Source organism: Chenopodium album, chromosome 19, assembly GCF_948465745.1.
Source record: "Chenopodium album chromosome 19, dcCheAlbu1.1, whole genome shotgun sequence".
NCBI lineage: Eukaryota > Viridiplantae > Streptophyta > Magnoliopsida > Caryophyllales > Amaranthaceae > Chenopodium > Chenopodium album.
This window is the reverse complement of record NC_137852.1, coordinates 3,518,681-3,546,312: the sequence shown is the minus strand read 5'-3', so window position 1 is coordinate 3,546,312 and position 27,632 is coordinate 3,518,681. Positions and strand designations below refer to the sequence as shown.

Here is a 27,632-nt window from a genome sequence, read left to right as displayed (position 1 = left end):
TCTTAATTCCCGTGTAAATTTCCAAAGAGGAATGTAATTTAGGGACGGAGGGAGTATTAATAATAATTATCAATAATAATATTTAAAAATTCAAACTATTAAGAATTAATATTTAGTAATATTATTAATTAATTTCTAATAATTATAAAAATTCTTTCAAATAAATAAATAATTTTAATAATAATAATAATAACAATTTCTTTTATAAAGATTTGATATTAGAATCACAATTTGTAGAAACATTTTATGTGGAACTTATTGTTAGTTCATTGAGTTGAATTATTTTTCAAATCTTTCCATAGATTTTAAGAATTAAAATAAAAAGAGGTTGTTTTCAAGTAGTACTTTGTATATTATTATTACTTAGGGTTTAAAATATATGATTAAGAGTTTAAGACAATGTAGCTAGCATTTGATTAGTTTGTAGTTCGCTTGGCTGTTATGTTGTCAATATACATTAATTACTCAAATTCATTCACATACAAAGTATAGTACATAATTTATGCCGGTTTATTGGCTTAGTACATAGCTTAATATAGGTCTTATGAGTCTGAGTGCATATTTTTTGCTTTCTTATCGTGCTCTAATGATATTTTTCCATGTCCTTAGTACCCTTTTAATTTCCTACCTTGCTAATTTTGGATACAATAATAATTATGTAAACGAGATTCGATTTGTGTGGTTAGGTTATTTTACTTATTTACACGCTACTCGACTAAAACATTACCATCCAAGGTAGTCAACAATTACTTTTGCTATATTTAATTTACATTGGAAACAATTAAATTATTCATTATTAAGTCTTGGGAATAAAGAAAGATACAAGTAGTCTATGGTCAATTTTCATTGTTCAACATTGCTCCATTTCAAAAATGGTTGATGATGCAATAAGCCAATAATGCAATATGACGCTACTAAAGGTAGTAGAATGAAAATATAATAACTTATGCATCAAGTCACATATTATGGATTGATTAAAGTCAATTTAAATTGCATGATATAACTGCTTCGTTGATAATACTATCAATTCTCTCACATATACGAAGTATTTTTCATGTGAATTGAGTACGTGTATCCTCCATTCGTCACTTGAATATGAAAATGATGAAATGGGACAAAAGTGGTTAAAACTTAACTTTCAAAAGTCAGAATTCAGAGATATATCATTCTATAAATTATCACCCATACTTAGGGCCTGTTCTCTTACGTTGAAATTCAGTTCAGTTCAGTTCAGTTCAGTTCAGTTCAGCTCAATTCAGTTCAGTTCAGTTCAGTTCAGCTCCTAATTTCCTTCTCTTATAAAATATTCAGTTCAGTTCAGTTCAGTTCAGTTCAGTTCAGTTCAGCTGAGTTCAGTCAATGAGAGCAGGCCCTTAATTAATCAACTTTCAACAATATTAGTCAATTCTCTTTGGATGAAATTAAAAATTAGATTAAGATATAATAATAGTCAACTTGAAGTAAGGTTTTTTATACTGAGTAATACTCTCTTAATTAGTTGGTACGGTGATAAATTTGTGGAAGACAGAATAGAACTTGGAATTTATATTGGAAAGTGGGATGCAAGTTTTACTACTCGTACAAACTTAAACAGTTCATAAGCCTTCATGGTTGAACAAGCGTGTGTTTGTTTATTTGACAAATGAGTATTTGACTTTTGAGGTTATTGAAGTACATTATTAGTCAATAACCAAATATGTGTCGTGCTCATCCAATAAATTAAACACAAACCACGGTACAAAACCTTGCTTCATTTATGATAACAACATTTTTTTTTTTTTTTTTTTGATTAGAGATAATAACAACATGAGTACACTGTACACTAACAATGGCTCGTTTATTAGGTACAGTAGTAGAAAAATATTGTGTAATGTAATCACAATGAATTTGCTTATAACTATACAAAAAAATTTCTCATCATGAATATAACACTTATAAATTATTGTTGTATACTGAAATCTTTAATTATAGTGAAGCTCTATGATAGTGATCAACTACATTTTTTTTTAGTCAAATACATTTGAATTCTGGGGAATGAAACCTAACCACCCATAACTGATTCCCGAATCCTGATTAGTTCAAAGGATGAAGCGGGTGAAACATCATAAAAAAAAAAAAAATACATTTGATACTCCGTATAAGTTGTCAAATGAGTCATTGAAAATATATTGTATGTAAAATCAATTCCATTACAACACTATCTTGATTATTTACACAAAAACACAATAGTCATTGATGTAAATATTTCGTCACAAACTTTCATTTTCACATCCAATGCTTTACCAATTAATTATGCTGAGATATACATACCCCTAATTTAGAAAATGTATTGAGTATATGAAAATTTTAAATGCTCTTTTTTACGCAAATTTGCAAAATCAGATCCCACTAACTTTTGTAGATCATATATAGAACTATAAACTCAATTAGCAGGGTAAAAGGAGATACACTCCGATACTCCACCACTAAATATGCACCTAAAATAAATATTTGCATACACTGTCACCGACCAATTGTACATATTTATTAAGTAACCCGAAACGTCCCTAAATGCATTCCTAAAAGTAACAAAAAATCCACATTAGAAAAAATAATAAACATCTTGTTTTATTATCTCATTCCAATTTAGCTTACTTCCATTCTTTATTCATCTCAATTTGATGATATAAAACCATTTTTATAATCCGCATGCGCCCACCAATAATTTGGATTTAGACAAAATAAATCTTAAACTATCCTATATTAAATCTCAAGCATCAAAATATTTTGAACCAATGACAATAACTCTAGAAGACTAGAACCTTAAATATGACAAAAATCTGACTGGTCACCAACTTTCAAAAGTCAAACTTCATAGAAAAAAATACTCTAATTCTATAATCTGTACTCGTATAAATCTACATGCAACCCATTTCATTTTATTAGTGCCACCAACTCACAACATTTCCATCCCCTAAATTTCTCTCCCCTTCAAAATGCTCCACCTCCTCCTCACGGTGGCGCTCCTCCTCTCCACCGCAACAACCACCACATCATCCCGCGAATGCCCCCCGTGTGGCACAACCCGTGTTCCATACCCACTTAGCACGGCCCCCTCGTGCGGTGAGCAAGACTACAAAATCCAATGCAATAAAAACTCAACACTATTATTCCCAACCTCCAACAACACTTACTCAATCACATCAATCAATCCAACCAATCAACGCCTCATTATTGCGCCCTCACCTTTCCTCCCCAACACCTGCATCACATCAGATATTTCCACCCAAGGTGTCCAACTCAACCAAACGGCACCGTTTAACGTCACGGGTGACAACACCATCATGTTCCTTAACTGCTCCCAATCTCTCTTGGGGTCCCCACTTAACTGCTCCTCTAACAGTCTTTGTCACGTGTATGTTAACTCCACACGTGAGGCTTCCGCGTGTGAGAGTTCGCCTATTTGTTGTACTTTTCGTGCTGGGGGTGGAACGACGTCGTACTCTATTCGGGTCAGGGAAGCGGGTTGTCGGGCTTACAGGAGTTTCGTGGACTTGAACCCGAATAAGCCCGTGAGCCAGTGGGGTGAGCCCGGGTTGATGATCCAGTGGATGCTACCACAGGAACCAGTTTGTAGGACTCAGGCAGATTGTGCCGTTGATGGTGGGAATTCCACGTGTAGGGCTGATATTAACTCAGTGGGGACCAGTAGGTGTTATTGTAATTCTGGGCTTCATTGGGATGGTGTTAATGGAATTTGCAGTCAAAGTAAGTTAATTAATTTTTTTGGTAATTAATAATAATGTAAAAGTAGTAATCCTAGGATTAGTTGTTGATTATGTTAATTGTGATATTAATGATGGGTTTGAAAATTGCAGATTATGTTTGTGAGAAACAAGGAGGGTGTGATGATTCAAATAAGGCTGCCTTAATTGCAGGTACAACTTCTTTGACTACTTGACTGTTGTTCAATTGTTATGTGCAATGCAAATTGGAAACGCAAGTACTCTGTATAAAACTTATCTTGCTTGCATGAACTTAAATTATTTGAACTTACATTACGAGTAATATTCCGTATGTGGTTATTGTCCTTTACGTGGCTAGCTATCTATATGTTTAAAAATAACATTACTAATCTAATAATGTTCTTGCACTTAGTGAGTAAAAGAAGTTGAATTTTTAGAATTTGAGGATTTTAGTGTAACTTTTTACTGTTACATATTGTACTATGTAATATGACAACTACTATTCATCAATGTTTCTGAATAATACTACGAGTAACTGTTACATAAAGCAATTTACATGTGTTACAATTACATACCAACACATATATTGTAACAACCTTACAACTTACTAATCATGAAATTAGGAAAAACACATAACAAAATTTAAAGATTTAATTACTACTGTACTAATTAGGTAGCCTCCAACATGAATATAAGCAAGAACGCGCACTAAAGTAATTTGGAAATTAACCATTGATCTAAGCTAAATTGAGGATAAATACACCTTAAACCTTCATAAACAAATTCTAATGGCCAATTGCCTCAAAAAAAAGTAAATTCTAATGGCCATTTCTGCTGGAATATATGTTTGACATAAAAGTTTTTTATTTTATTTGGTAGGCTTAATATCAGGAATAGGAGGTGCATTCATTCTTGCAACCATAGTTGCAATGTATTACAAACGTCAGCGCAGGATAAAAGAAGCACAAGATCGCCTGAAGAAGGAACGAGAAGAGGTTCTGAACTCGGGAGGAGGAAGAACTGCCAAGATCTTTAGTGGTAGGGAGATCAAGAAAGCCACCAACCACTTCTCTAGAGACCGCCTTTTAGGCTCTGGAGGTTATGGCGACGTTTACAAAGGTACTCTTTATGATGGCACACTTACTGCTGTCAAGTGTGCAAAGGTTGGGAATGCGAAAGGAACTGATCAAATCCTGAATGAAGTCCGAATCCTCTGCCAAGTTAATCACAAGAGTCTTGTTCGATTACTTGGTTGTTGTGTTGAGCTTGAGCAACCTATTATGGTTTACGAGTATATTTCTAATGGTACACTATGATCACTTGCACGGGCATAAACCTGGAGGGTATAGTCGTCTTACATGGTCTCATCGATTGAGAGTTGCTTATCATACTGCTGAGGCCCTTGCATACCTCCACTTCTCAGCAAATCCTAATATTTATCATAGAGATGTTAAGTCGTCCAACATTTTGCTAGACGAGAAATTGAATGCTAAGGTCTCGGATTTTGGGTTATCAAGGTTGGCTGAGACGGATATGAGTCACATCTCGACCTGTGCACAAGGGACTCTTGGATATCTTGATCCTGAGTACTATAGGAACTATCAGTTGACGGATAAGAGTGATGTTTACAGTTTTGGAGTCGTATTGTTAGAGCTTTTGACATCACAGAAGGCGATAGACTTTAATCGAGAGGCTGATGATGTAAACTTGGCTATGTATGTTAAGAGGTTGGTAGATGAGGAACGGATGCTGGATGCTGTAGATCCTCTGTTGAAAGAGGGAGCTAGCACCACGGAGATAGACACTATGAAGGCGTTAGGATTTCTTGCCATTGGGTGCTTGGAGGAGCGCAGGCAAAACCGGCCTTCCATGAAAGAAATAGCAGAAGAAATTGAGTATATAATCAGCATTGCTACTGCTAAGAAATTGTAGACTAGCTGCAAAACTTTCCTGGAGGATTATTTATGTTTAGTTTCAGATATTGATTTAAATTAAAATTTCGCGTGTTTGTTACTTTGCTTAGAGTTATGTTAGTTGTTATATGATGTATTGGCTTCTTGGAATGGAATGCATTTATGCACAGCTTCCTTACTGATTCTGAAATCTGATACTCAGAAGGCTTCAACTTCAGTTGTTTACAATATACTTTGATCAACTCATGTGTGCTATAGAACACACTTAAAATTGACAAATCTAAAACCTCTGCTCATACTAGCTGTCTGTTCAATAACAGCATAGGCATGACTAACTGCACCCTAAAGACGGAAGAGCTCGAGCAAGTCAGATTCCTGAAATCCTGAATATCCACAGGAAAGGTTGTTCACTTGTTCTGATCAAATGATCTAGCTGGTCTCTCTGCCCAAGCTCTCGTGTTCGGGGCACAAGCTCCATAGCTAGCAAAAGAATGTACTAAGATAGTTAATTGCAGCAAACCTGGAACATTGGTTGAGAAACTAGTGGCTAGATGAGTAAACAAATTTAGTTTTAATTAGCTCAAACTAGTCTTACCAATTTACCATCTATCAGTATGGTATTATATATTATTTTATAATTGGTTCACACAGATAACTTGGGCCTTTTCCTGGGCTTTACCATCATTGTTGAAACTTTGCCTTATCAATATATTCATCCATAAAGTATCACACCTTGGGCTCATGGCGTGGTTATGGCGAGACTAATTGCCCGTGAGTGTTGATCACGTTGTTTGCTCATAAAATACACAAAATACTCCTCTGTAAGCAATTATTAGTCACGTTCACGTATTCTATTTTACTTTTTTTTTTTTTTTTTTTTTTTTGTGAAAAACTCCTTATTAATTGTATGAGTTCTATATTTATGTAGTCAAACGTCAGCTAAAAAAATCTTTTATCATATTGAGAATAATAATTATACATCACTATTATAATCATCTAATAGGATACATCACTATTATACATCCATATGCTCAATGCAAGTTAAAAAAGAGATCAAGTATTTAAATGCTTGAATGCATCTCTAATGATTGTATACATTATAATACATTTATATGTTGATGGTGCACGAATTATGATACGTGTAATGAGTAATGAAACATGAAAGGTCCACCAAATGCACATTGATTTCATGTGAGGCAAGAAAACCGCCCACGGTATGCATTAAGACTTAAGAGTGTTCTAGCTAGCTTAATTGTTGAATTTGCGTATGTACGTAGAATATACCAAGTGACAATAACTTGGAATGTTGTCAAAGGAGTTTTGGTAAAGATCAACCATTCTTGCTAGGTTCCAAATTAAAGGTGATACTTTAGTATGGAGTAATAGTTTGTTTTATATAGACGGTTACAGTAAATCATCAAATGACAATGATTTTTTTTTTTTTTTTTTTTGAGAGCAAATGACAATGATTTTACACACGGAGAGTAATTTTTTTAAGAAAAATTTACAATCATATTCGTACTTGTAAAAATAACAAATTTCTCTTTTTATATATAAAAAATCAAGCTTACCCGCTATTACTTTCAAATTTATAACAAAGATTTTAATTTTGTAAATTTGGAATAGGCTTTACTATTATTAAAGTTATTGCCTTCATTGAAAATAATTGCACTTGCACCTATATTTTGTTGTTATAACACAATTTAATCTTTCTACCATATGAAATTGTTCTGTAATATGAAGGAGGGACTAGGAATTTAGGTTTGGTCCAAATTCACAAATTAATTTATGATGTATGGTTGGTGGTCAAACACTAAAAGGTTAGTAATTGGGAGGATTGAGATTTGGCACCCTTCCTTCACATCAAGGAAATTCCATTTGAGCTATCTCAAGAAAGAGAGATAAGTATATCTACACTCGTAAAATGGGCAATTTGTTAATCTAGTCAAAGTACATACTCTATAATACTTGACTTTCAATTGATTGTATGGTGATTGAAATTATGTACTATATGTAGTATTCGAGTACTTGATTTTTGTGGTTGTAAATACTAAATAAATAAATGAGTAATTTTCCTAAATGATAATTTGTTAAATGCAAAATAATACGTTATATATACATAAATCTTATCCTCTTGATAAAATTTTGATGAATATATTGGTATTTTGTGTCTCCAAATGAAACGTTTACAAAGCAAAAACATCAACAAACACAAGTTCAACATCTAAATGTTTACACCACCTAACTCAACTCCCTCATTTAGAAAAAGAAAAAGGAAAAGGGAAAAGAAAAAAAAAAGAGTGGTAGGAAATGGCAAGTGCGCGAAAACCCGATAGAAAGCCTAGCGTGGTGGGCTATCTCCCTCAAACTTATACGGAGTTAAAGGGATAAAGTATTTGGGAGATTTCTTTAATACTCCATACTTATTTATTTGGAAAAATCTTGAAAGGGAAAACATAATAAAGTACGAGTATAATTTAAACTCCCTACATTCTCTTTTGATTATAATGTTACGAAGATAATAGAAAGTTACGGAGTTTATTTTAAATTAATTAAGATGAATTTAACAAGATTATATCTGATTAGATTTGCAAAAAATGATAACTACGGAGTAAGTTACATTTTGATCACTTATTTTGGATCACTTAACAAAGAATATATAATGTGTTGAACCATTTTTTTTTTTTTTTTTTAAGGTAAGTAAAAAGACTCTAACCAAACATCAATACTCACGATTTTCTTGATCCAATATTTGTGAACCAAGCTACGGTAAGAGTATATGTAAACAAAATTGCATGTATTATACATTATATGTGTTTTTTATTTTTTTTTTCTTTTTGAAGAAGAATTTATATGTATCATAAAGTACAAATTATATACAGAGTACAAGTATTGACTATGTTTGTTTATTAAATTAATTTATTTTATTTTATTTATTTTGTTGGGTGACCAACTAGTCAAATGGGAAGAGTAGATTTTAATCCATACAACTATACAAGTCATAATAGAATTATACATACACCAAAGAAAAAACTTGTAAGCGAGTTAAAGGTAAAATTAAGCAGATTCGCATATTAATATTCAACTACTGGTATATATAAATACAGTTCCTTCAAATTACATTTATTCATTATCTCCCCATTATTTCATCACCATTCAACAACTCATCGACCGACACCTTCTTCCTCCAGGAGAGAGAAAGAGGGATATCAGATTCACCCAATTGCTTCTCTCAGGTCTTCTAATCTCATCTTTTTTATATATTTATTGTTTGTTTACCCTTTTAAATAATTAAGCAATTTTATATTGTTGTTCTTAATCATGTTGCTGGATCTCTGGGTTTCTTCTTAATTTTGCTAAATTTTTGTGGGTTTTAGACCCTTGAAACGAAATGGGCAATGCTGGGATTTGTGATTTAGTTTGTGGGGTTTTGTCTGTAATCAATTTTTTATGATTTCTGTAAGTTTGGTGTGTTTGATCTTGTGGGTTGTTACAGGAACTGTTTTTTTTTAGCTTGAATTGGCTAATATCGGTAGATTAACTATAGACGGAATTCGATCTCAGGTCTTGGGTATCAGTCCTCATGTCTTTGGTGTTATTGGGAGTGGCTGAGTGGGTCTATAACCTCAATTTGGCATTGATTTTGATCCTAAGAGATATAAATTGGTTAGGGGAATTGGTCAAAGCAAGTCAAAATCTTTAGATTGCTTTTTTTTTTTTCTTTTTTTTTATCTCATCCAAATTCCGAAGATTTGCTCTTTTTTTTTCAGTATTAAATTTATATGGATTGCTGTTGTTAATTTGATTAGTCTACATTGTACTTTTGTTTGAAAATGTGCTTTAGGAATATATAATTGCAGACTTGTGTTATTATGTCTTGGATTTTTTGTTGCATTTTATACAATTAGAAAACAGATTAGAACAAATCATGTTTACGCGATTTATTTTATAAGGTATGCATGCTGCCTCAGCTATCTGGTTAATGTTTAGGAAACTGTGCTTGAGTAAGCTTTAAACATATTTGCAGTTTGTGTTTAGTCTGAGTGAGCAAATAGAGATTGCCGGACTCGTTGGATGGGAAGAATCAAACAAAGGCAGATTTAGGCAGAAGAGTATGTTGTTATATACTTTTATATCTGAGGAGATATGTTACGAGTACTTTTTTGGGGTGAACTAGGGGGTAGAAGTGGTGGAATTTTCTATTGGAGGAAGGGAGAATGCTGAGTGGATAATTGGATTAAATAGGTCAGCTCAAGTGAGAATGGATATTAGAAATTAAGGACCATGAAGGAAGGCTTATGATTAAAAGAGCTAGGAATTGTATTAGTCTATAAGGATTCTGACATTTTACCATGACGTATGACTAGTGTAGGCTGCCTGTAGAGTGTGTTTGGGATACGATGGAACTGGCATTGATAGGAAAGTATGAAATCCAATCTGGCCAACTTTTAGGATGCACATATAAAACTTTGCCACCATAATAAGTTGATAACCATATCTTACTAATACTCTTGTGCCACTTACAACTATCAGTTTCAGTCAGGAAAGAAAGTATCAAATTTAAGCTGCCTGTTTCCCTACTCCTTCTTCAGAAAGGCCTGTACTATCTGTCACTTCACCTCCAGTCAGGAAAGGAGATATCAAAATTTGTGGAAAACTTGTTGTGAAGTTTTGACTTAATTCTGTAGGATTTTAGAATGCAATACTTAATTCATAGGGAGTCTCATAGTTCTTTTAATGTGCTCAAATATATTCTTCTGGTTTTGTACATTGGCACATAGATTTATTTTTGATACTTGATGCTTATATTGCTTAATGTATGGAGCTCATCCCTGACGTTGTCTTTGTTCATAAAAGTGTTAAATTTTATGCCCTGCTTCATTGTTTCTTATGTTTATATATGATTAGGTTTTGATTTCAAATCATACAAGAAGGAAAGCAATTTAGTGATTCAAGATGAAGGCTTTGATTCTTGTTGGAGGTTTTGGAACTAGGCTGAGGCCATTGACACTCAGTGTCCCTAAGCCTCTTGTCGATTTCGCTAACAAGCCAATGATCATGCATCAGGTTTGTAATCTGCTCTATAATGAATTTTTGTTGTCGGGATTTGATGTGTCTCTACGATTTTTAATGATTGCCTGCATTATGCCATTTGTGACCCCTTGAAGAATATGTTGATTCTTATGTCATGTCACAATTTAGACTTCAGAATTGTAATGCCAAACTGCCCAAATATCATGAATATGGAACATGGTGTTATTTGATCTATGTGCAAGTAAGAATTGTAAAAGCATTATTGCTGTGAAAGACTAGTTTTTTTTCTTACTCATATATACTTTCTGCAATTATGTTCAGATTGAAGCTCTGAAGGCTGTTGGAGTTACCGAAGTGGTTTTGGCTATCAATTACCAACCTGAGGTGAATTTCCTGTGCTGTAAACTTAGTTGCACACATGCTGCTATAGTTCAAGTATTAACACAAACATTTTATTCTGTGCCTTTGACAGGTGATGTTAAACTTCTTGAAAGACTTTGAGGCTAAGCTTGGTATCACAATTACCTGCTCCCAAGAGACTGAACCTCTGGGTACTGCTGGTCCTTTGGCTTTGGCTAGGGACAAACTGGTTGATGAATCGGGTGAGCCATTTTTTGTTCTTAACAGCGATGTTATAAGTGAATACCCGTTAAAAGCAATGATTGAGTTTCACAAAAGTCATGGAGGAGAGGCTTCGATTATGGTAACAAAGGTACTTAAATTAGACTGCCTCTCTCTTCATTTTCCGATAAGGGCGATAACCATTATTGTGTGATCTTTTTGTCAAATTTTTAATGTTCTTGTTTGTAATCTGACAGGTTGATGAACCATCAAAGTATGGGGTTGTAGTAATGGAGGAATCCACTGGGAAGGTAGAGAAGTTTGTTGAAAAACCCAAAATCTTTGTGGGTAACAAGATTAATGCTGGAATTTACCTATTGAACCCATCCGTCCTTGACAAGATTGAACTAAGACCCACTTCAATTGAAAAAGAGGTCTTCCCTAAAATTGCATCTGAGAATAAGCTCTTTGCTATGGTTCTACCTGGTTTTTGGATGGACATTGGACAACCAAGAGATTATATTACTGGCTTGAGGCTCTACCTTGACTCGCTGAGAAAGAATTCATCACCGAAACTTGCCAGTGGCTCTCATATCGTTGGCAATGTCTTGGTTGATGAGAGCGCGAAAATTGGAGAGGGGTGTCTCATTGGGCCAGATGTAGCAATTGGACCTGGATGTGTGATAGAATCGGGTGTGAGACTTTCTCGCTGCACAATTATGCGAGGGGTTCGGGTCAAGAAACATGCTTGCATCTCCAGCAGCATCATCGGATGGCACTCAACAGTTGGGCAGTGGGCTCGAGTAGAGAATATGACAGTTCTTGGAGAAGATGTTCATGTCTGTGATGAGATTTACAGTAATGGCGGAGTTGTTTTGCCCCACAAGGAGATCAAAACTAGCATTTTGAAGCCGGAGATAGTAATGTGATTCAGATAGCTCTCGACAAGGTAGATTATTCTCAGGAAGCTGTAATTTAATTCTATTCATATGTTCTCTGTTGCATAATTGCATTTTGTTAAGAGTGAGTTTTGGCAAATTTTCCAATGAGCATCCGTATGTGAAGTGTTGTATGTTTGTTGTTAATCATTTATCTCACTAGCCCTGTGCCCTTGCTCCCAAGCTGTGTACATAGGAAAATAATTGTATTTCTTTGGATTTTTCTGTGGTTCATCTCATTGATTTTTTTGTTGTAATCTTTCAATAATACATTCTTGATTTCAAGCCTTTAGAACATTTTCAATATTAGGATCTTTCCTATTTTGTTGTATCGATTTTGAGTACAGGCTTAAATTTAATTAAATTTATCTTCCTAGTCTTGCTCACTTCAAACAATTTTTGTTTGCTTCCTAAAAAAAAAAAAGTTTTAATCAGTAAAAAAAAAAGGAGAATGTCAAAATCTCGACGCTATGATCATGAAACCTTTATAAGCAGGAGTTTCATTGAGTAGGATATGATTTGGTACTACCAAAAGCATGGGGCAATACATTTGGTAGTAATGCACAAATCTTTTGAGGATAGGCTGCTAAAAGTGGAAAATAAAAATCGTGATTAGAACTCTAATTAAAGGCCATTCTTCATTTTTCATGTGTGACCAAATTTGTGCTGTGAAACTGTCCTACCATGTGAAATGGCAATCACCTTATATTATCATATTATTATTGTGATTGGTTGATCCCTAAGTTAAGGTTTGTTTTTTTTTTTTTTTAATGCATCTCAACGTAAAGTCGTGAACATGTCAGACCAAAAAACAATAAGTACTCCGTAAAATTTTAATTACGGGAATAAACCATTGATTGATTTTAGTTTTTTTTTTTTTTTTTTTTTTTTTTTTTTTTTTTTTTTTGAAAGACGATTGATTTTAGATTTTAATAATACGTAGTTAGTCAAATTTAGATACGAATACTATAATTTACTTCCAACGACAAATCTAAGAAATCTTACTTGAGATCTATTTGGTCAACAGTTATGTAGATCATTGTTGACATATGGACTTTTTGAGTTTTGATTTTTTGACACACTTTTGGAGCAGTTGTATAGTTGTATGTACTACATTAGTTATGTTTGGAAGATTTGGCCAATTGGTTCCTTCCAAAAGCCACTTAAACAATTTGTAGAATACTCGTTGATGCAAACAACGAGATTATTTACTAATGGCTAGCAAACAACGAGATTTGGCCAATGTTGTGTTCTTTTATAAATTAGTGATGTTCTTTACAATGTAAGGTATGTTCTTTCTGCTTTGATCAGGTGTACCATGCTCATGGTACACCCGGGTGCACAAACCAACGATTGGGAAAAAATGATAAACTCAGTCTCATAATAAGTTTGAAGGTGCAATTTCTCGAATATTTTCTTAGGTGAACACAATTGTAGACGCTTCTTTTTAAATTTTCATTTTTTTTTTTCGAATAAATAAGGTATTTCAAAACAAAAATTGTGATTTTCTTCTCTGATTTGTCCCACGAGCCCAGATTCGAAAAATTCATAATTATTTTTTTTATTTTCGCATACATATAAATGATTATGTGAAGGAGAGAGAGTGGTATGACTATCCACCACATCACCACCAACACACACCCCTCCACCACCACTATTATATTCGTACTCCACCTGAAACCCCACCACCAGCACCACAAACGGAAACTCCACCACCAGGAACTCCAAAATCCCGACCATGACCTAAAACTCCACCAACGAAATCCCGAAACCCCGACCACTACTAGAAACTTGAGCAAATCCACCACCACCGGAAACTCAACCAGCGAAACCAATGCATTTATTTTTTTAATAGAATGAGCATTAAAAATTATGAAATGACAATTTCACCCTCTATCCACCGAGTAGCTCACTCGCAGCTTCTTAAACCCTAAACCTCCCATTCCTATTTCCTTTCATCCCCATCATTTCCCTAAACCCCTTAAACCCTAAATCCTCTCTCTTTCTCCAAAGTTCAACAATGGCGTTCTCTGCAATTCTTCGAAGATCTGCAAACAAGGCGGCTCCTCTTGCTTCTCGTCTCATCGGAGCTCAGAGGAACTTCCAATCTTCCGCCGTCGTCTCCGCCGTCAAGTGCGCTTCTCTCTCTCCTCAGTTCCTTCGCTCTGCTGCTTGCTACCCCACCCGCCATTTCTCTTCAAGCGTCGCCACCAATTCTTCGTCGTCTAATAGCAAGCTTCTTGATGTCCTTCAAAGTGAAATCAGTGTTGTTGAGGAGTCTGAGGAACACGATAAGGTCCTTTCATTTTCTCTTATTACTTCTCTCTCTATGATTTGATTTAGTAAAATTCCTGAAATTTTGCGTTTGTGATTTTCGATTTTTCTCGGATACTTTCGATTTTTGTGAATTGGGTTTATTCTTGATTGTTCTGGGTACTTAGGAAATTAGCTAAATTAACTTGGGTTTTCCTTAGTTCATCTTTTGATTGCCAATTAATTGGGTTGATTTGTCCAGATTTACATTATTCGAACTTGTTATGCTATTTAATGTTACTGGATTTTAATTTTGTGTGAATTTCTGCCATATATATGCCGTGAGATTATATTGATGCTGACCAAGTGACAACAGAACACTTGCACTTCCTACAGTATGTGCATCATACGATTATTAACTATATGATTTCGCATTGAAATGTTAAATTGTATGATTGTAAACTGTAAGTTGAAGCAGGAGGAAGTTTATTCAGAATACATTGAACTTTGGACAATGTATTATATTGCTTTTACAATACATTACTGTGTATATAGATTTATATTGGAAAATGTTCAACATCCTCGACCACGAGAAGTCAAATATAGCTTATATATAGGGGTGAAGCCGTGAAGGTAGCATGTGTTGTAATTCTTGTGCAGTATCCTCGATTTGATCCTGATGCTGTATTTTACAATTCGTACATTTGCAGACTGTAGAGGTTCCCAAAGGCTTCCCTTTTGAAATTGAGGACAATGTTGGAGAGCAGACTGTGACCCTAACAAGACAATATGATGGTGAGACCATTTCAGTTGAAGTATCCATGCCCAGCCTTGTAACTGGTGAGGAAGATGAGGACGAGGACCAAGATGATGAGGATGAAAAAGATGAAACAAGCACACAGTCCAGTGTTCCCCTTCTTGTAACTGTCACTAAGAAGGATGGTTCGTCTTTGGAATTTGATTGCATTGCGTATCCAGATGAAATTTCAATCAACAGTCTCTCGCTTAAAAATCCTGAGACTGAAGATCAACTTGCATATGAGGGTCCTGATTTCCTGTAAGTTGTTATTCATGCTCTACAACCTGAGTTCTAATATTTTGAGCATTATATATGATTCTAACTTGTGCATTTACTCAACTTTTCCTTAGTGATTTGGATGAAAATCTGCAAAAGGCCTTCCACAAATATTTGGAGATCAGGGGTATCAAGCCAAGCACCACAAACTTTTTGCATGAGTACATGATCGAGAAGGATAACAAGGAGTATCTTAGGTGGCTCAAGGACGTGAAGAAATTTGTTGAGGCATAGGCTTGGTTACTGGGCTTCTATGGCAGGAAATTGACCTGAAAACTGTTCCATAAACAAGATTTTGATGCTATTTACAAAATTGTTCTTGCTGCTCATAGTTTTAATACGCATAATGTCAGAAACAAACAAGCTTATTGAACCTATATTTTTGAGACAATTTGCTCCATTTCATTAGTTTAAGCCAAACTTATAGGATGTTGTATGGCCTTACTTCCTCAGTCCTTAGTTGCTTTTTTTGTTCTACTGGTGGAATTAGTTTCCAGTATTCACGGCTTCAGGAAGTTTGTGGTGTGTATATCCAACAAATCAACAATAAGTGATTCATAAATTTGGTTCCTCTACTGGTTTTACTACCATATATTTTCTGAGTCCTAAAACTCACTTTCATATGCGTATGGTTATGGGGAAATAAACTTTCATATTGGCAGGATCTATTTCTAAGAGCATTAAAAACCATGTTTGTGAGTTGAAGTATATGTGAATGTGTCATACTCTATTTTATCAGCTGAACTTTTGATACATTCTTCACAAACTCTCATTGTATCGGTAGTTCTCTTAATAGACTGGAATCTGCTTGCCATCAAGCGACAGATTATCCTGCTTGGTGTATGAACAAATATTACCCTTTCCTTTTGAGACAGCAGTTGCATCAATGTGATATTGCAAGTTTGCAACATCAATATACCATATTGCCTTTATAGTGCCAATGCATAAAATAATAAACTTCGTAGGTAAATAATAATTGGATGTATCAAACGATAAATTTGCGTGTAAATAACTGAAAACCTTCTTCAACTAAATAATGTTTATTTTGATAAGGACACAAATAAATAGCCTCTACAATAGTCTCAACTACATGGAGATGGGTCAGAAGTAGAAACTACGAAATACATAGACTACCCAAAAGGCAGCGGGAGAGAGGACAAGAAAAATGCAGATCCTTTTCCCCCACACAAACTGCACTACTATGGGGGGTCTCTACGGAACAATAATAAGGTGTTAAATAAAATTTTAAAGAGTTTATGACACAATTGGAAGATCCTTGTGGGTATATACCACGCCTTTGTCACCGTCAACGATTTGCCCACTTCCTTTGAGAATCCTGCATAAGGGACAATGAACTCCAGTCAGTAGTGATAACATTTCAATTTACATAACAGCAGGAAGTGCAAAAATGGAGGTCTGTTCGTTAAGTATAGAACATAGGAATATAGAATCAGCAGTATTAATGCCATTTTCATGTGTACATTACTGTTCAACTTCGACAGACACAATGCCATTGGATAATAATGTACATCAGTAGGACAATTAAGTTTTGATATCCTAGACCAATCACCACCATTTCTCATAGCATAACATTAATAACATGAACACCAATAGCAAAGCAAATTAGATGCTATAACCTAATCGATGATGTGAATAAGACATGCAATACCATCAAAGCCATGTTAATCTTAAGAATTACTTCTGAATCTTAAATAGTATTGTACTAAGCTATTGGGAATTGTGGCATGAACATACCATCTTGTGGTCAATAGCCCCTCCACTCCAACTGGACCTCGAGCATGAATCCTACTTGTACTAATCCCAACCTGTTGGAGATTAAAATATTGTGATATGAGATACTATTGAAGTGCAATAATATTTTTTACTAATTCAAAGAGTGTTTTGAGAATGTACCTCGGCACCTAGTCCAAAACGAGCCCCATCACAGAATCTCGTACTTGCATTGTGAAATACAGCGGCACTGAAAGTTCACAAGAAAAGCAATGATGAAAAATAAATTATAACAACCAATCGTTCAAGCATGTCCTTATGTGTTCTTACGGGAGAAGTATCAAAATGCTCCAATTTTGTTAGATATAAATCTAGGGCTGCTATGATAATTAAGATGAAATGCTAGAAATTAAGCAATAAGTAATTGGCATATAATTCTCAGCTTTGAACAAACATGATGTCCTTACCTATCTACTTTCTGCAAAAAAGCTTCCGCAACTTTCTGATCTTCTGCTACAATGCAATCGGTATGTGCACTGAAAACCCACAATGCAAAAGAGATTAGAGTTCAGATTCAGAATCACCTGCCATACTTAGAAGATTGAAATGAGATTAAAAACATGGTTGAGAAACTACCTTCCATGTTGATTAATATGTTCAATGGCACAATGGACATTATCCACTAGTTCCACTGTACAAGCAGGAGTGTTGTACTCCTTATGGAATGTTTGAGTAGCCGGAATATTCAGCTCCTGCAAGGCACTGATTCTTGGTCCACCAAACAAATCAACACCTGCAACACCAGTGTGTAAGTTCTGACTCATGTAAAAAGTCAAAGTAATTAGAATGACTGACGATGCATACCTTCGGATCTAAGATCACGAACAAGCTCGTTCAAGCCTCCAATCTGTAGCAGATCCTTGTGTACAAGCAGCGTTTCCTAGAAGGTGATAACAAAGCATGCCAAAAAGAATCATTAAGTGAAAGCTGAGATTCATCGCAACAAGATGCAGAGAAACTCATAGTATGGGAAATTTACCATTGCATTGCATGCAGCTGGGTAGTCCATCTTTGCATCCAAAACAACCCGCTTTGCCATATCCATATTAGCAGATTTGTCAACATAGACATGACAAATTCCATCTAAGAATATGACCATGAAGATTGATCAGTAATAACATCTGGCATCCTTCTAAGTAATAGGTCCTAGTAAATACCAAGGTTTACATGATTCTAAGTTAAGAATTAACTTACCAGCATGCCCAAGCACAGGAATTTTCGTTGACTCTTTAATCTGAGAAACAAGTTTATTGCTGCCTCTAGGAATGACAAGATCAATGACGTCATCAAGCTGCAGCAGCAGTAAATGTTTTTCAGTACTTATCATCACAGCTACCCCAACATAATTTTGGAAGCATATATATGGTTATTTACCTTGAGCAAATCAGGAATCTCCTCTCTTGTGGTGACTAGACCAATTAGTTTCTCACCAACATTGCCTGGTAGAGCACCAGTAATAACCTGAAATCGAAAAAAAAAGTTCTGTCATATCTGAGATATTTGCCAGTTGTGCATACATTTTGTTTCCTTAACACTTTTAACAACTGAAAAAACAATTTTAGCTTGAAAGCAAAAATAAAGAGACATCAAAAGAGGAGAAAGGAGGGAGGGGTATAAACCTTGTGTAAGATAGCATTTGATCTCTTTGCCTCCTTTCCACCCTTCAAAAGAAGCCCATTTCCACTCCGCACGGCTAATGAAGCTATCTGCAATATAGGGTTGAAAAAGAGAAGGGATGGTTAGTGAATAACAAGGAACTATCATGCCACGTAAAACCAGATCACCATCTAAGCTATTATATTACAGTCTAATAAATAAAAGATCCAACAGATTTCCATGTTTAATCTTGTGTGTTTTTAAGAGAAACAATCTACAATATCGTGTATAAAAAAATGTAGCAGAGTTTTTAAATTGTAAAAAAAAGGGCAGCTAGAGATAATTAAGAGTTGCATGTTTCTGAACATGTCATTACATCAGATTCAATTAGTAACAACCAAAATTAAGTATGCGAATTTTGCTGTGGTGACAATGTCTTGGGAGTTGAGAGTTTCCATTAACAATCAAAGATTGTAGGCATTATATTAGTATTAGAAAGGGAAAATTCATATTCTAAAATATAGCCAAGTTCATCTAATGATCATAATTCAAAGCCCAAAAGCACCAAATCAAAATCCACTTTATCTAAACAAGATGGTCAGAAAATTTTGGTACATAATCTACCTTCAAATAATGTTATCCACCATTGCTTGGCTAAGAACACACAAACTCAAAGGCAGCAACACTTACTGCTTATTGGTCACATATTCTGACAATAACAGAATATATACCCTTAGGACAACACCCTTTTTCTGCCATCAACTATACTAATTTATCCTCCTTAGTAATGCACTGCACTCCAAGCCTTATGGATATTGCCATGAGATTCTAGGTCCACAATAAAGTTCAAGTCTACAATTACAGCTTCATCGAGAATAATTAAAATCAGCTATTGACATTAACAGAAACAGCAAGGCATGTTCATGATACAACAAGAACATTAACTCTCCTTTCAATTGGCGACACAATTCTAAAGTAGCTTACTAGCTTCTGGACATTGGAATGTGGTTGGACCAGTAGAAACTTGTCAACTCCCCTTTCAGGATATCATCTTTAAAAGCCACTGAAATACATAAATGAACTTTCTACTCAAAAGTCTCGAAAATGATAATTTAATTCATATTGATATTCTTTATAAACATGAAGTACAGCTCAACAGTAATGTCAACAATCAGCCACTACATTGCACCAACTCCGTGAAGTGGATACCCTATTTATCCACTCAAATTATCAACGAGAACGAGGAATTCTACTCATTTAACTCTCAATTGATAGCAGAGAATACAACTTTCCCGCGTGCCCTGAAAATCAAACCATTATCCTCGTGGTAGTGCCACCAATTTTCTACTCTTGAATATAACAGTTAATATTTCCCTCTTCTAACTTGGACATTTCCCTTCTCATGCCGTGAAAATCATACAGCAGGACACTTCTATGTTCCAGAAATTTGTCACATTACCTATGTTAATCAATTAAATTCATCTCAGCCATCTATCACAATTTGGACACTGCAGCAAGTGCTGACACTTCAACTTGCATAATACGCAGATTTTTGAGCTTTCTCAAACAAGACAAACATCCAATTGGCTACAGCAGTCATATACCATTAATCTAGAGATTTTCACATCAGGTAGGTCTGTCATTTATACGGCAAATTGGATGGTTCCACCCACCCAAATGGACTCCCGAAGGGGATTAGGGTCCATGGTAATCATCTCAGCAAATTTTTTTTCCGAGCCAAAAAAAGTCGAAAATTGTCAAAATTGAAGGCTATTATCCACGTTTTTTGAGCAATTTTGGAGGTTTCGGAACCCGGTGTCGGAAAGTCTTGAGATGCTAGGGCATACATCTCGGGGTCATATAATGATGTTTGGAACCATATATGGCCATTATATGTTGTCATAAATGTCCGTGGTATAGGCTTGATTAATGAAATCGGTGCAAGTTGGAAACGGGTAAATTGACTGTTTAAAGGCATATTGGATGGTTTTACCCACCCAAATGGGCTCCCGGGGTGTATTAGGGTCCATGGTAAGCATTTCGGCAATTTTTATTTCCGGGTCAAAAAAAGTGAAAATTTGTCCAAAAATGAAGGCTATAATACACGATTTTGGGTCAATATTTGTCATTTTGTATAAAATAAACTGAATGCATGGGGTGACTCCTGGGGGTCATATAAGGTGGTTTGAAACCATAAGACACCGATAAAGATGTTTATAAAGTACCAAGAATGAGTTTTGACTCTATTTTGAAATTCATGAAATATAGTGATGTCATATAAGTGTAATAATGTGATGTGACTTGACTATAATGATGTCATATAAGTATATTGAAGTGATGTGACTTGACTATAATGATGTCATTTGAATATAGTGATGTCATATTATGTAATTATATATATAATGATATGATGTCATAATATGATGTTACTTGACCATAAAAGTAAACTAATGTTATATAAGTGATGTGGTGTGATGTCTATAGGTAAAATGATTTCATATAAACATGATAGTGATGTGATTTGACAATAGTAATGGAAAAGAACACATGATATGATGTGATGATTGATTTGACAATATGGATAATCATGTTACTATTTACATGTGTGTCGATCGCTATGTTATAATGTGTTATGTTTATTGATATATTTGAACAAATTATTCATGTTTGTAATGTAAGTATCATATATATAACACATCACAATCTAAGTAAATGTGTTTTGTGGCACAACTGCACAAGACCTTGCTAGCATATGTCAAGAGTCGTGGCTATCATTCCCCAAATTGAGAAAACACCTTATCTAGTTAGGGAAAAGTCAAATAACCTTTTGTTAATTCAAGAGGATCTTGAAAGTACTAAACAAATGATGAGACTAATACATGGGTCAAAAGTTCTCTAATAGGAAACTTAAAGACACAAGGAGATGTGATCATTTTAGCAATGGATTGTGATGTCTAATGAAGCTATGCAATCACTATACATAATTTTGCGGTACGACTTTAAAATATGCTACATAATGATTTATCACACATAAGAAAGTTGGAAATTCTCTATGCACTGGCTCATAAATGGCCTTTGTTATTTCATTCCATGCAACAAACTGGACTCTTCACGCACCAACTGCTATTGTTATCGCTTTCTCATTATAGTATGCCAAGCCCCAAGCTAAACAAGAATTAGAAACCAAAAGACTATTTTTATAATGACTGACAGGAAAGGGGGGGAAGAGGGGGGGAAACAACAGTGTCAGTGCAAAGCTAATATAAGCATTGTAATTTGCAAGGCATTATACTAAGAACACCAATCAAAATGATACAAACCTGAACTAAAGCATCAGGACGAGACTCGAAAACAATCAGGAGAACACCCAATGGACATGATGTCTTCTCCAAGACAAGCCCGTCTGCAATCTGAAAAAAAGTCATGAGAAAGCAAATACATCAGTATATTTTGCTGTAATAAAATTGATTTTTTATCCTAAAGAGTACAAACTTCAGGTTACTATAGATGTATCTTTAATACTAACAATCTAACACTACAAAAACAAGCACTTCCTGTGTAAATACAGCCTGTGCACATAAAACAACATTCGATGCTCAATGTAGATGAATAAAGACGCACAACATTTCGAGCATATATGCAAAATTGAAAATTGATCCAATCATCATTTTGAGCATTTCGTCATACCTTCATTAATTTGATGCAAGTATTGTCAAAAAAAAAAAATTACAAGTAGATATAACATGAGGAAGCACTAGGCTAAGGGGTTAAGCAGGAGAAGCAGTCATATATATATGGCTTTGATATGTAAAACAACATTATAAGATCAAAACAAAAACTCTGAAATTACTTTGTTTTGAAGTGGACGAATATTTCCCTAGAAAAATACACACTAGACAACCAAATACTTGATATCAGATTGTCCACAAATATGTTCTCTGTCCTATGAGCATTATACAAAATATAGAAAAAAGGTATGTATCAAAACCTCGCATACCTCAGTTTTCTTTAAAATTCGACCAATAGGCTCCTCCATATCAGCAAGGACACGAATTGATTTGGCAAGACTAGAAATCTGCATATGCAAAAAGCACATGATGAAAAAACTACCAGAAGAGAATTGTGTGCAGAAACTCAGATGAATTGAGGACAGACAGTGATATAAAAGACATGACAAGCCCAAACAGGCCAATCAGATCAATATATAAAGCAGTATCTTGCCTTGCCAGGCTTCAAAGCTAACCGATCCACCAACGATCTATCATACCCAGCTTGTTGAGCAGCAGCAATGTCAGCATCATTTTCAGTCTTGATCAGTTCTTCATTGTCTTCCAGGGCTTCAGCTATGTCAAGAAGAATCATTTTCCGTTCATGTGTAGACAGTGCCTGTAATTGAAATATTAATTTCACTTGAAAATAAATTACTTCCCAAAGTTGGGACAAATCCTAACCTATGTCCTGAAATTAACAGCAGTTGATGAGACAAAATACCTGAAGCCTCCTTGAACACTCTCTAGCAGAAACTGCCATCTCGCGTGCACCAGTATCCTTAGCTGGAGCCCATAAATGAGCATCCTTGTGAAATAGAGTGCCAACACATTGGCCTTTGATTACTTTGAGAATGTTGTCTGTTGCCTTGCCACTTTCAAAGAAATTACAGAAAACAATCAGGTCAAGGGAACTTAATAAGAAATCAAGAATATATTTCATTTTTGGTGTGGAATCCTTAATGACATACAAACTATGTTCTTATGAGATAATATATAACAGCCACTCTGTAATTAATCAATATTTTACACATGTAAATTCATCCCTTCCCATTATCTGACTACATGGGAAAACAATTTCTTACAGACGTCACCATTATAAAACATTATTATTTTTCATCTCCAACAATGACCATAGTATTATAAAACATAAAACTGTACAGAAGTGGACTAATTCAAATGTCACAGTGACTGCATTTTTTTCTTTTTTTTTTTTTTATTATTAAAAAAAAAAATATCATATAGCAGGTTTAGGCAGTGTATTTCTGAGTAGGTCTTCAATGTCCTTAGCCATCATAAACAGAACTACAAAAGCTGGGTGAGGAGCACTTATCTTGCACTATTGCAAGTAAATGCACTTCACCACATAAAGGTTATATGTACGGAACATGAGCACAATTCAGATTCCAAAGTACTGTACCATGAATTAACAATCAGAACATCAATTATACCATGAATATAAGAAACAAGCTTTTCTCTAAAGAAAGCACCTAAACTAGTAAATGAGTCAACAATGACACATTAATAATAAAAGCCAGAGATCAGGGGGCCATCAGACATTCAAAGTAAAATCACATAGAGCCATACCTAGCAATAATTACGGGAATTCCAGCAATGGCAGCATGAACAGCAGCTTTTACTTTGGCTGTCATACCCCCTCTGCCCAATCTAGACTTATCTCCAAAAGTGATTTCATTCTGATGCTTCTCTTTAATATAAGTGTGGATAAGCTTCGATTGTGGATCACTTGGTGGACCACTATAAAGACCATCCACATCACTCAACAGAATGAGGAGATCTGCCTTTAGTTCCAAAGCAAGCAAAGCTGCTAAACTATCATTGTCCCAGAATATACCAGATGAATCCTGCTCAAATTGCTTACAATTAGAATAATGAAAGGCTGCAGAACAAACCATTAGTTTAATTTAAATAAACAAATAAATATTCCTTCTAGTAATTTCTGGATACTGCTCAAACTACACTACATACTCAAATTAAAGAAATTTAAAGTGTAGGAAAATATTGACTATCAGGTCTGCGGTATGTCTTAGGAGTTTCAGCAATGACCCAGAGATATGGCAAAACAATTTTCTCAAAGTAAATCCCAATTAGCTTTAAAGTGAGTATTCAAAATGATATTACTTGTTTTGAGCTATCCTGGTCACGCGATACTTTTACCTTGTTTATTATACAACCCTGGTTAAAAGAAGAGAAAAAAAAACCATCAATGAAAATTAAGTAATTAAACAGTACATACCTCATAAGGAGCTTTCCTGGTACTTACTGCATCATTTTCATTCAATACGGGTATAACTTTTGAATCCAATAACTGATTTACAGTTTCTGAAAGTTGTGATCTAAAATTTGGATCCCTAAAGTCATTATCCGTAACAAGTAGTTGGGCAGAAGTCAGATCCAACTGCAAAAGACATTCTCTTTGCAATCAGCATATGATAACAAATGCCAACTAAAGAAGGCAGCTAATTCCACAAACATGGCAGATATATAGTTACACAAATTTTGACCTGGCTAAATAATGCGTCATAGAGAGCCATGAGACCATTCTGCCCAACAGCAGCACATGCTTTCCCGTCAAGTTCAGCTTGCGGTTTTTGGAGATCAGCAAAACTGCAATATTGACAAATACCTTCAGATTACCAAGTGATAATCAACTTCCGTGGATTAATATTAACAAAAAGAAAGAAAAACAAAAGTTTTATTAAACATACTTTCAGTTTCTACAATGCAATGCTAACATCAAGCATAGGAAATAATGCAGGAGTATTCACACCCACAAAGACTAGCTTGACCAAAAACTCTACTAAACATTTATTATTATTTTTTTAACATAACAATACAAACACTTAATGTAAAACTGTAAAACATTTTGATACACAACTTCTAGGCAATGACAAACTTTACAGAGAAAGAAATTCACAAACCTGCTGTTTACCAACTTCCTGAACCGAAGTCTCTGACGACCAGCACTGACGGCACCTGAACTCACCAAAATGACTTCATATCCATCAAGGTTTAACTCCTTGATCTGCATCATAAAAATGTTTTGATTAAGCTCCACGCCTCCACCAGATAAAGAAAGGTAAAAGAACTTATGGATACAGGGTAAAATTTGAAAAGGGATAGCAGTTCCTTCACCTGCTCACAAAGTGCACCTAGTCTTCCAAGTGCCATTCTCCCATCATCACTTCTAGTAACAACAGCAGTTCCAACCTGTTGGTATCAACAGACAAGACCAAAAAACTTAGAGCCTGTTGAAATATTTTATTCAAAAGGAAGGAGGGTAGAAGCTTGGAACATATCACTTCACAAACAAAATTTTAAGTAGAATTTAAGCAAGAATTTCTCTTCCCCTACTTTTGTGGATTAAATTCAAATCCTTATATAATAAATATAGCAGAAAGAGATCATCAATACTAAAAAAATCCAATAACCATCATCTACTGATCCTCTGAAGCGTGCAATAAATCGAGTTACAGAATATTTCATGATTCATTAGTAGTTAAACTAATTTCAAATTCTAGCTCCATGATTATCATATTGCTTTCTTACAATAGTTCAGGTAAGTTGCCACTTCTCATCCTTCAATTTCCCCATCGTTTATTGAACAACTCTATTAACTAGTAATAGTCAAATAGTATAGGCCACAATTCATGTCAATTAAGTTACATAATTTCACTTTCTTTATGATCCATCCGTAGTATCATACTAAGAGGTGACTTGTCCTCAACGAGTGTATGATATACAGAGAATTATTAAATACGATTATGGTATTCAATGATTGGTTTTAAAATGATATGAAACGAGGTGTGGCCTATTAAAATGGAACGGGAGGATTAACTCCGATAATTTTATTTTCCTTGCCCTTTGTCTTCTTCTTTAACCATTGCCTAACCATGAAAAAAATCAGGAAAATGTGGGGCCCAACAGTGACACCCTACACAAGGATTCTGAGACTCGTAAACGAGTGATCACAGAAAGTTGCTACCTTTATTTCCATCACATATCACTTAAATAAATGCTCTTTTCAAAGTTATAATTTTTGTTTTTTAAAATTAATTGTTTTTTACCAAAAAATTAAAAAAAAAAAAATCATTGCCAAAAAACAGGGAAAAATATATATATATATATATATATTTTTTTTTAAAAAAAAAAGCTAGTTCATCAACCACACATCACATCGTATCACACAATTACTCCTTTGACAGGTCAAATCACTGAAATTAAGAATATCCGTAACATAATCTCATTTATGTGCATGCAGCATTTTTTTAGTGTCTAACTCAATTTCGATATTTTTCATATTATCTCAGTTGCTAAATCTTTGTATACTCGGATTTATGTAACGAGAAAATCAACTCAGGTACGACTCAAAAATGCTGAAAACTGCATTTAAAGATTAATTATTTTATATTAATTAAAAAAAATTAACATTTTTCGAAATATACATAATTGATGAACCAAAAAACAGCTTTCTGCAAGACTGCAACCAATAAAAATGCCAATAAATCATGAACAATCAAAATATAAAAGTGTATAGAGAGGATCTTAACTCAGGTATTTATACTCCGTATTTCGAAAAATAAAATTGATAAAATTAGCCATATTAAGTCAATGACAATGCCGAATTGGCGATAAACCCTTTTTCAATCAAAATATAGAAATTGAAAAATTCGTTAAAAATCACAGTGAATCAGCACACTATGAAAACATCGAGAAATTCAACAATCAGAAAAGAATGAAAACCATCGTTAAAAACAAGAATTAACATGAAATTGAATAGCAAACAAATGCAAAGAAATAGACCTTAACGACGACACGCTTGACATCTCTGACGAAGACTCTGGAAGCATCCATTAGCAGAGGTAGAATATGAAATCGGAGTCCCGAATCGGTGAATCGGCGACTGGGTAAAACAAACCAGCTGATATGGTGGAGAGAGATAGGGGCAGAGAGAAGAT

At 34.6% G+C, this 27,632-nt stretch overlaps 3 protein-coding genes and 1 pseudogene across 5 annotated transcripts; 3 read left to right on the top strand and 1 right to left on the bottom strand.

Annotated features, from left to right (window-relative positions):
* The first annotated feature begins 2,958 nt into the window (after nucleotides 1-2,958).
* LOC145595428 (wall-associated receptor kinase-like 20) lies at nucleotides 2,959-5,675 on the top strand (annotated as a pseudogene). The gene is made up of 3 exons (XR_014102947.1): nucleotides 2,959-3,747; nucleotides 3,858-3,917; nucleotides 4,605-5,675. The product of XR_014102947.1 is annotated as a wall-associated receptor kinase-like 20 (transcript).
* Nucleotides 5,676-8,720: 3,045 nt separating this feature from the next.
* LOC145595105 (mannose-1-phosphate guanylyltransferase 1) lies at nucleotides 8,721-12,502 on the top strand. Its single transcript, XM_081651465.1, has 5 exons — nucleotides 8,721-8,874; nucleotides 10,547-10,705; nucleotides 10,994-11,056; nucleotides 11,145-11,384; nucleotides 11,491-12,502. The coding sequence occupies exons 2-5, from the start codon at nucleotides 10,595-10,597 to the stop codon at nucleotides 12,160-12,162; spliced, it is 1,086 nt and encodes a 361-aa protein (XP_081507591.1). The 5' UTR covers nucleotides 8,721-8,874; nucleotides 10,547-10,594; the 3' UTR covers nucleotides 12,163-12,502.
* A 1,614-nt stretch (nucleotides 12,503-14,116) lies between these two features.
* On the top strand, nucleotides 14,117-15,890 carry LOC145595036 (uncharacterized protein At2g39795, mitochondrial-like). The gene is made up of 3 exons (XM_081651391.1): nucleotides 14,117-14,467; nucleotides 15,135-15,481; nucleotides 15,574-15,890. Exons 1-3 carry the CDS (start codon nucleotides 14,192-14,194, stop codon nucleotides 15,731-15,733), a joined length of 783 nt encoding a protein of 260 aa, XP_081507517.1. The 5' UTR covers nucleotides 14,117-14,191; the 3' UTR covers nucleotides 15,734-15,890.
* Nucleotides 15,891-16,502: 612 nt separating this feature from the next.
* LOC145595104 (delta-1-pyrroline-5-carboxylate synthase-like) lies at nucleotides 16,503-27,632 on the bottom strand. Of its 2 annotated transcripts, XM_081651464.1 has the most exons (21): nucleotides 27,478-27,632; nucleotides 25,810-25,884; nucleotides 25,596-25,699; nucleotides 25,179-25,281; nucleotides 24,938-25,072; nucleotides 24,832-24,849; nucleotides 24,241-24,518; nucleotides 23,378-23,528; nucleotides 23,108-23,272; nucleotides 22,884-22,961; nucleotides 22,207-22,296; nucleotides 18,910-18,996; nucleotides 18,665-18,751; nucleotides 18,485-18,581; nucleotides 18,270-18,373; nucleotides 18,095-18,170; nucleotides 17,867-18,023; nucleotides 17,698-17,766; nucleotides 17,414-17,480; nucleotides 17,255-17,325; nucleotides 16,503-16,835 (listed from the first exon to the last, which is right to left on the bottom strand). In XM_081651464.1, the coding sequence occupies exons 1-21, from the start codon at nucleotides 27,526-27,528 to the stop codon at nucleotides 16,754-16,756; spliced, it is 2,145 nt and encodes a 714-aa protein (XP_081507590.1). In that variant the 5' UTR covers nucleotides 27,529-27,632; the 3' UTR covers nucleotides 16,503-16,753. The 2 variants fall into 2 exon arrangements, with proteins under 2 accessions (XP_081507590.1, XP_081507589.1); XM_081651463.1 differs by lacking the exon at nucleotides 24,832-24,849 and having other exon boundaries at nucleotides 24,911-25,072.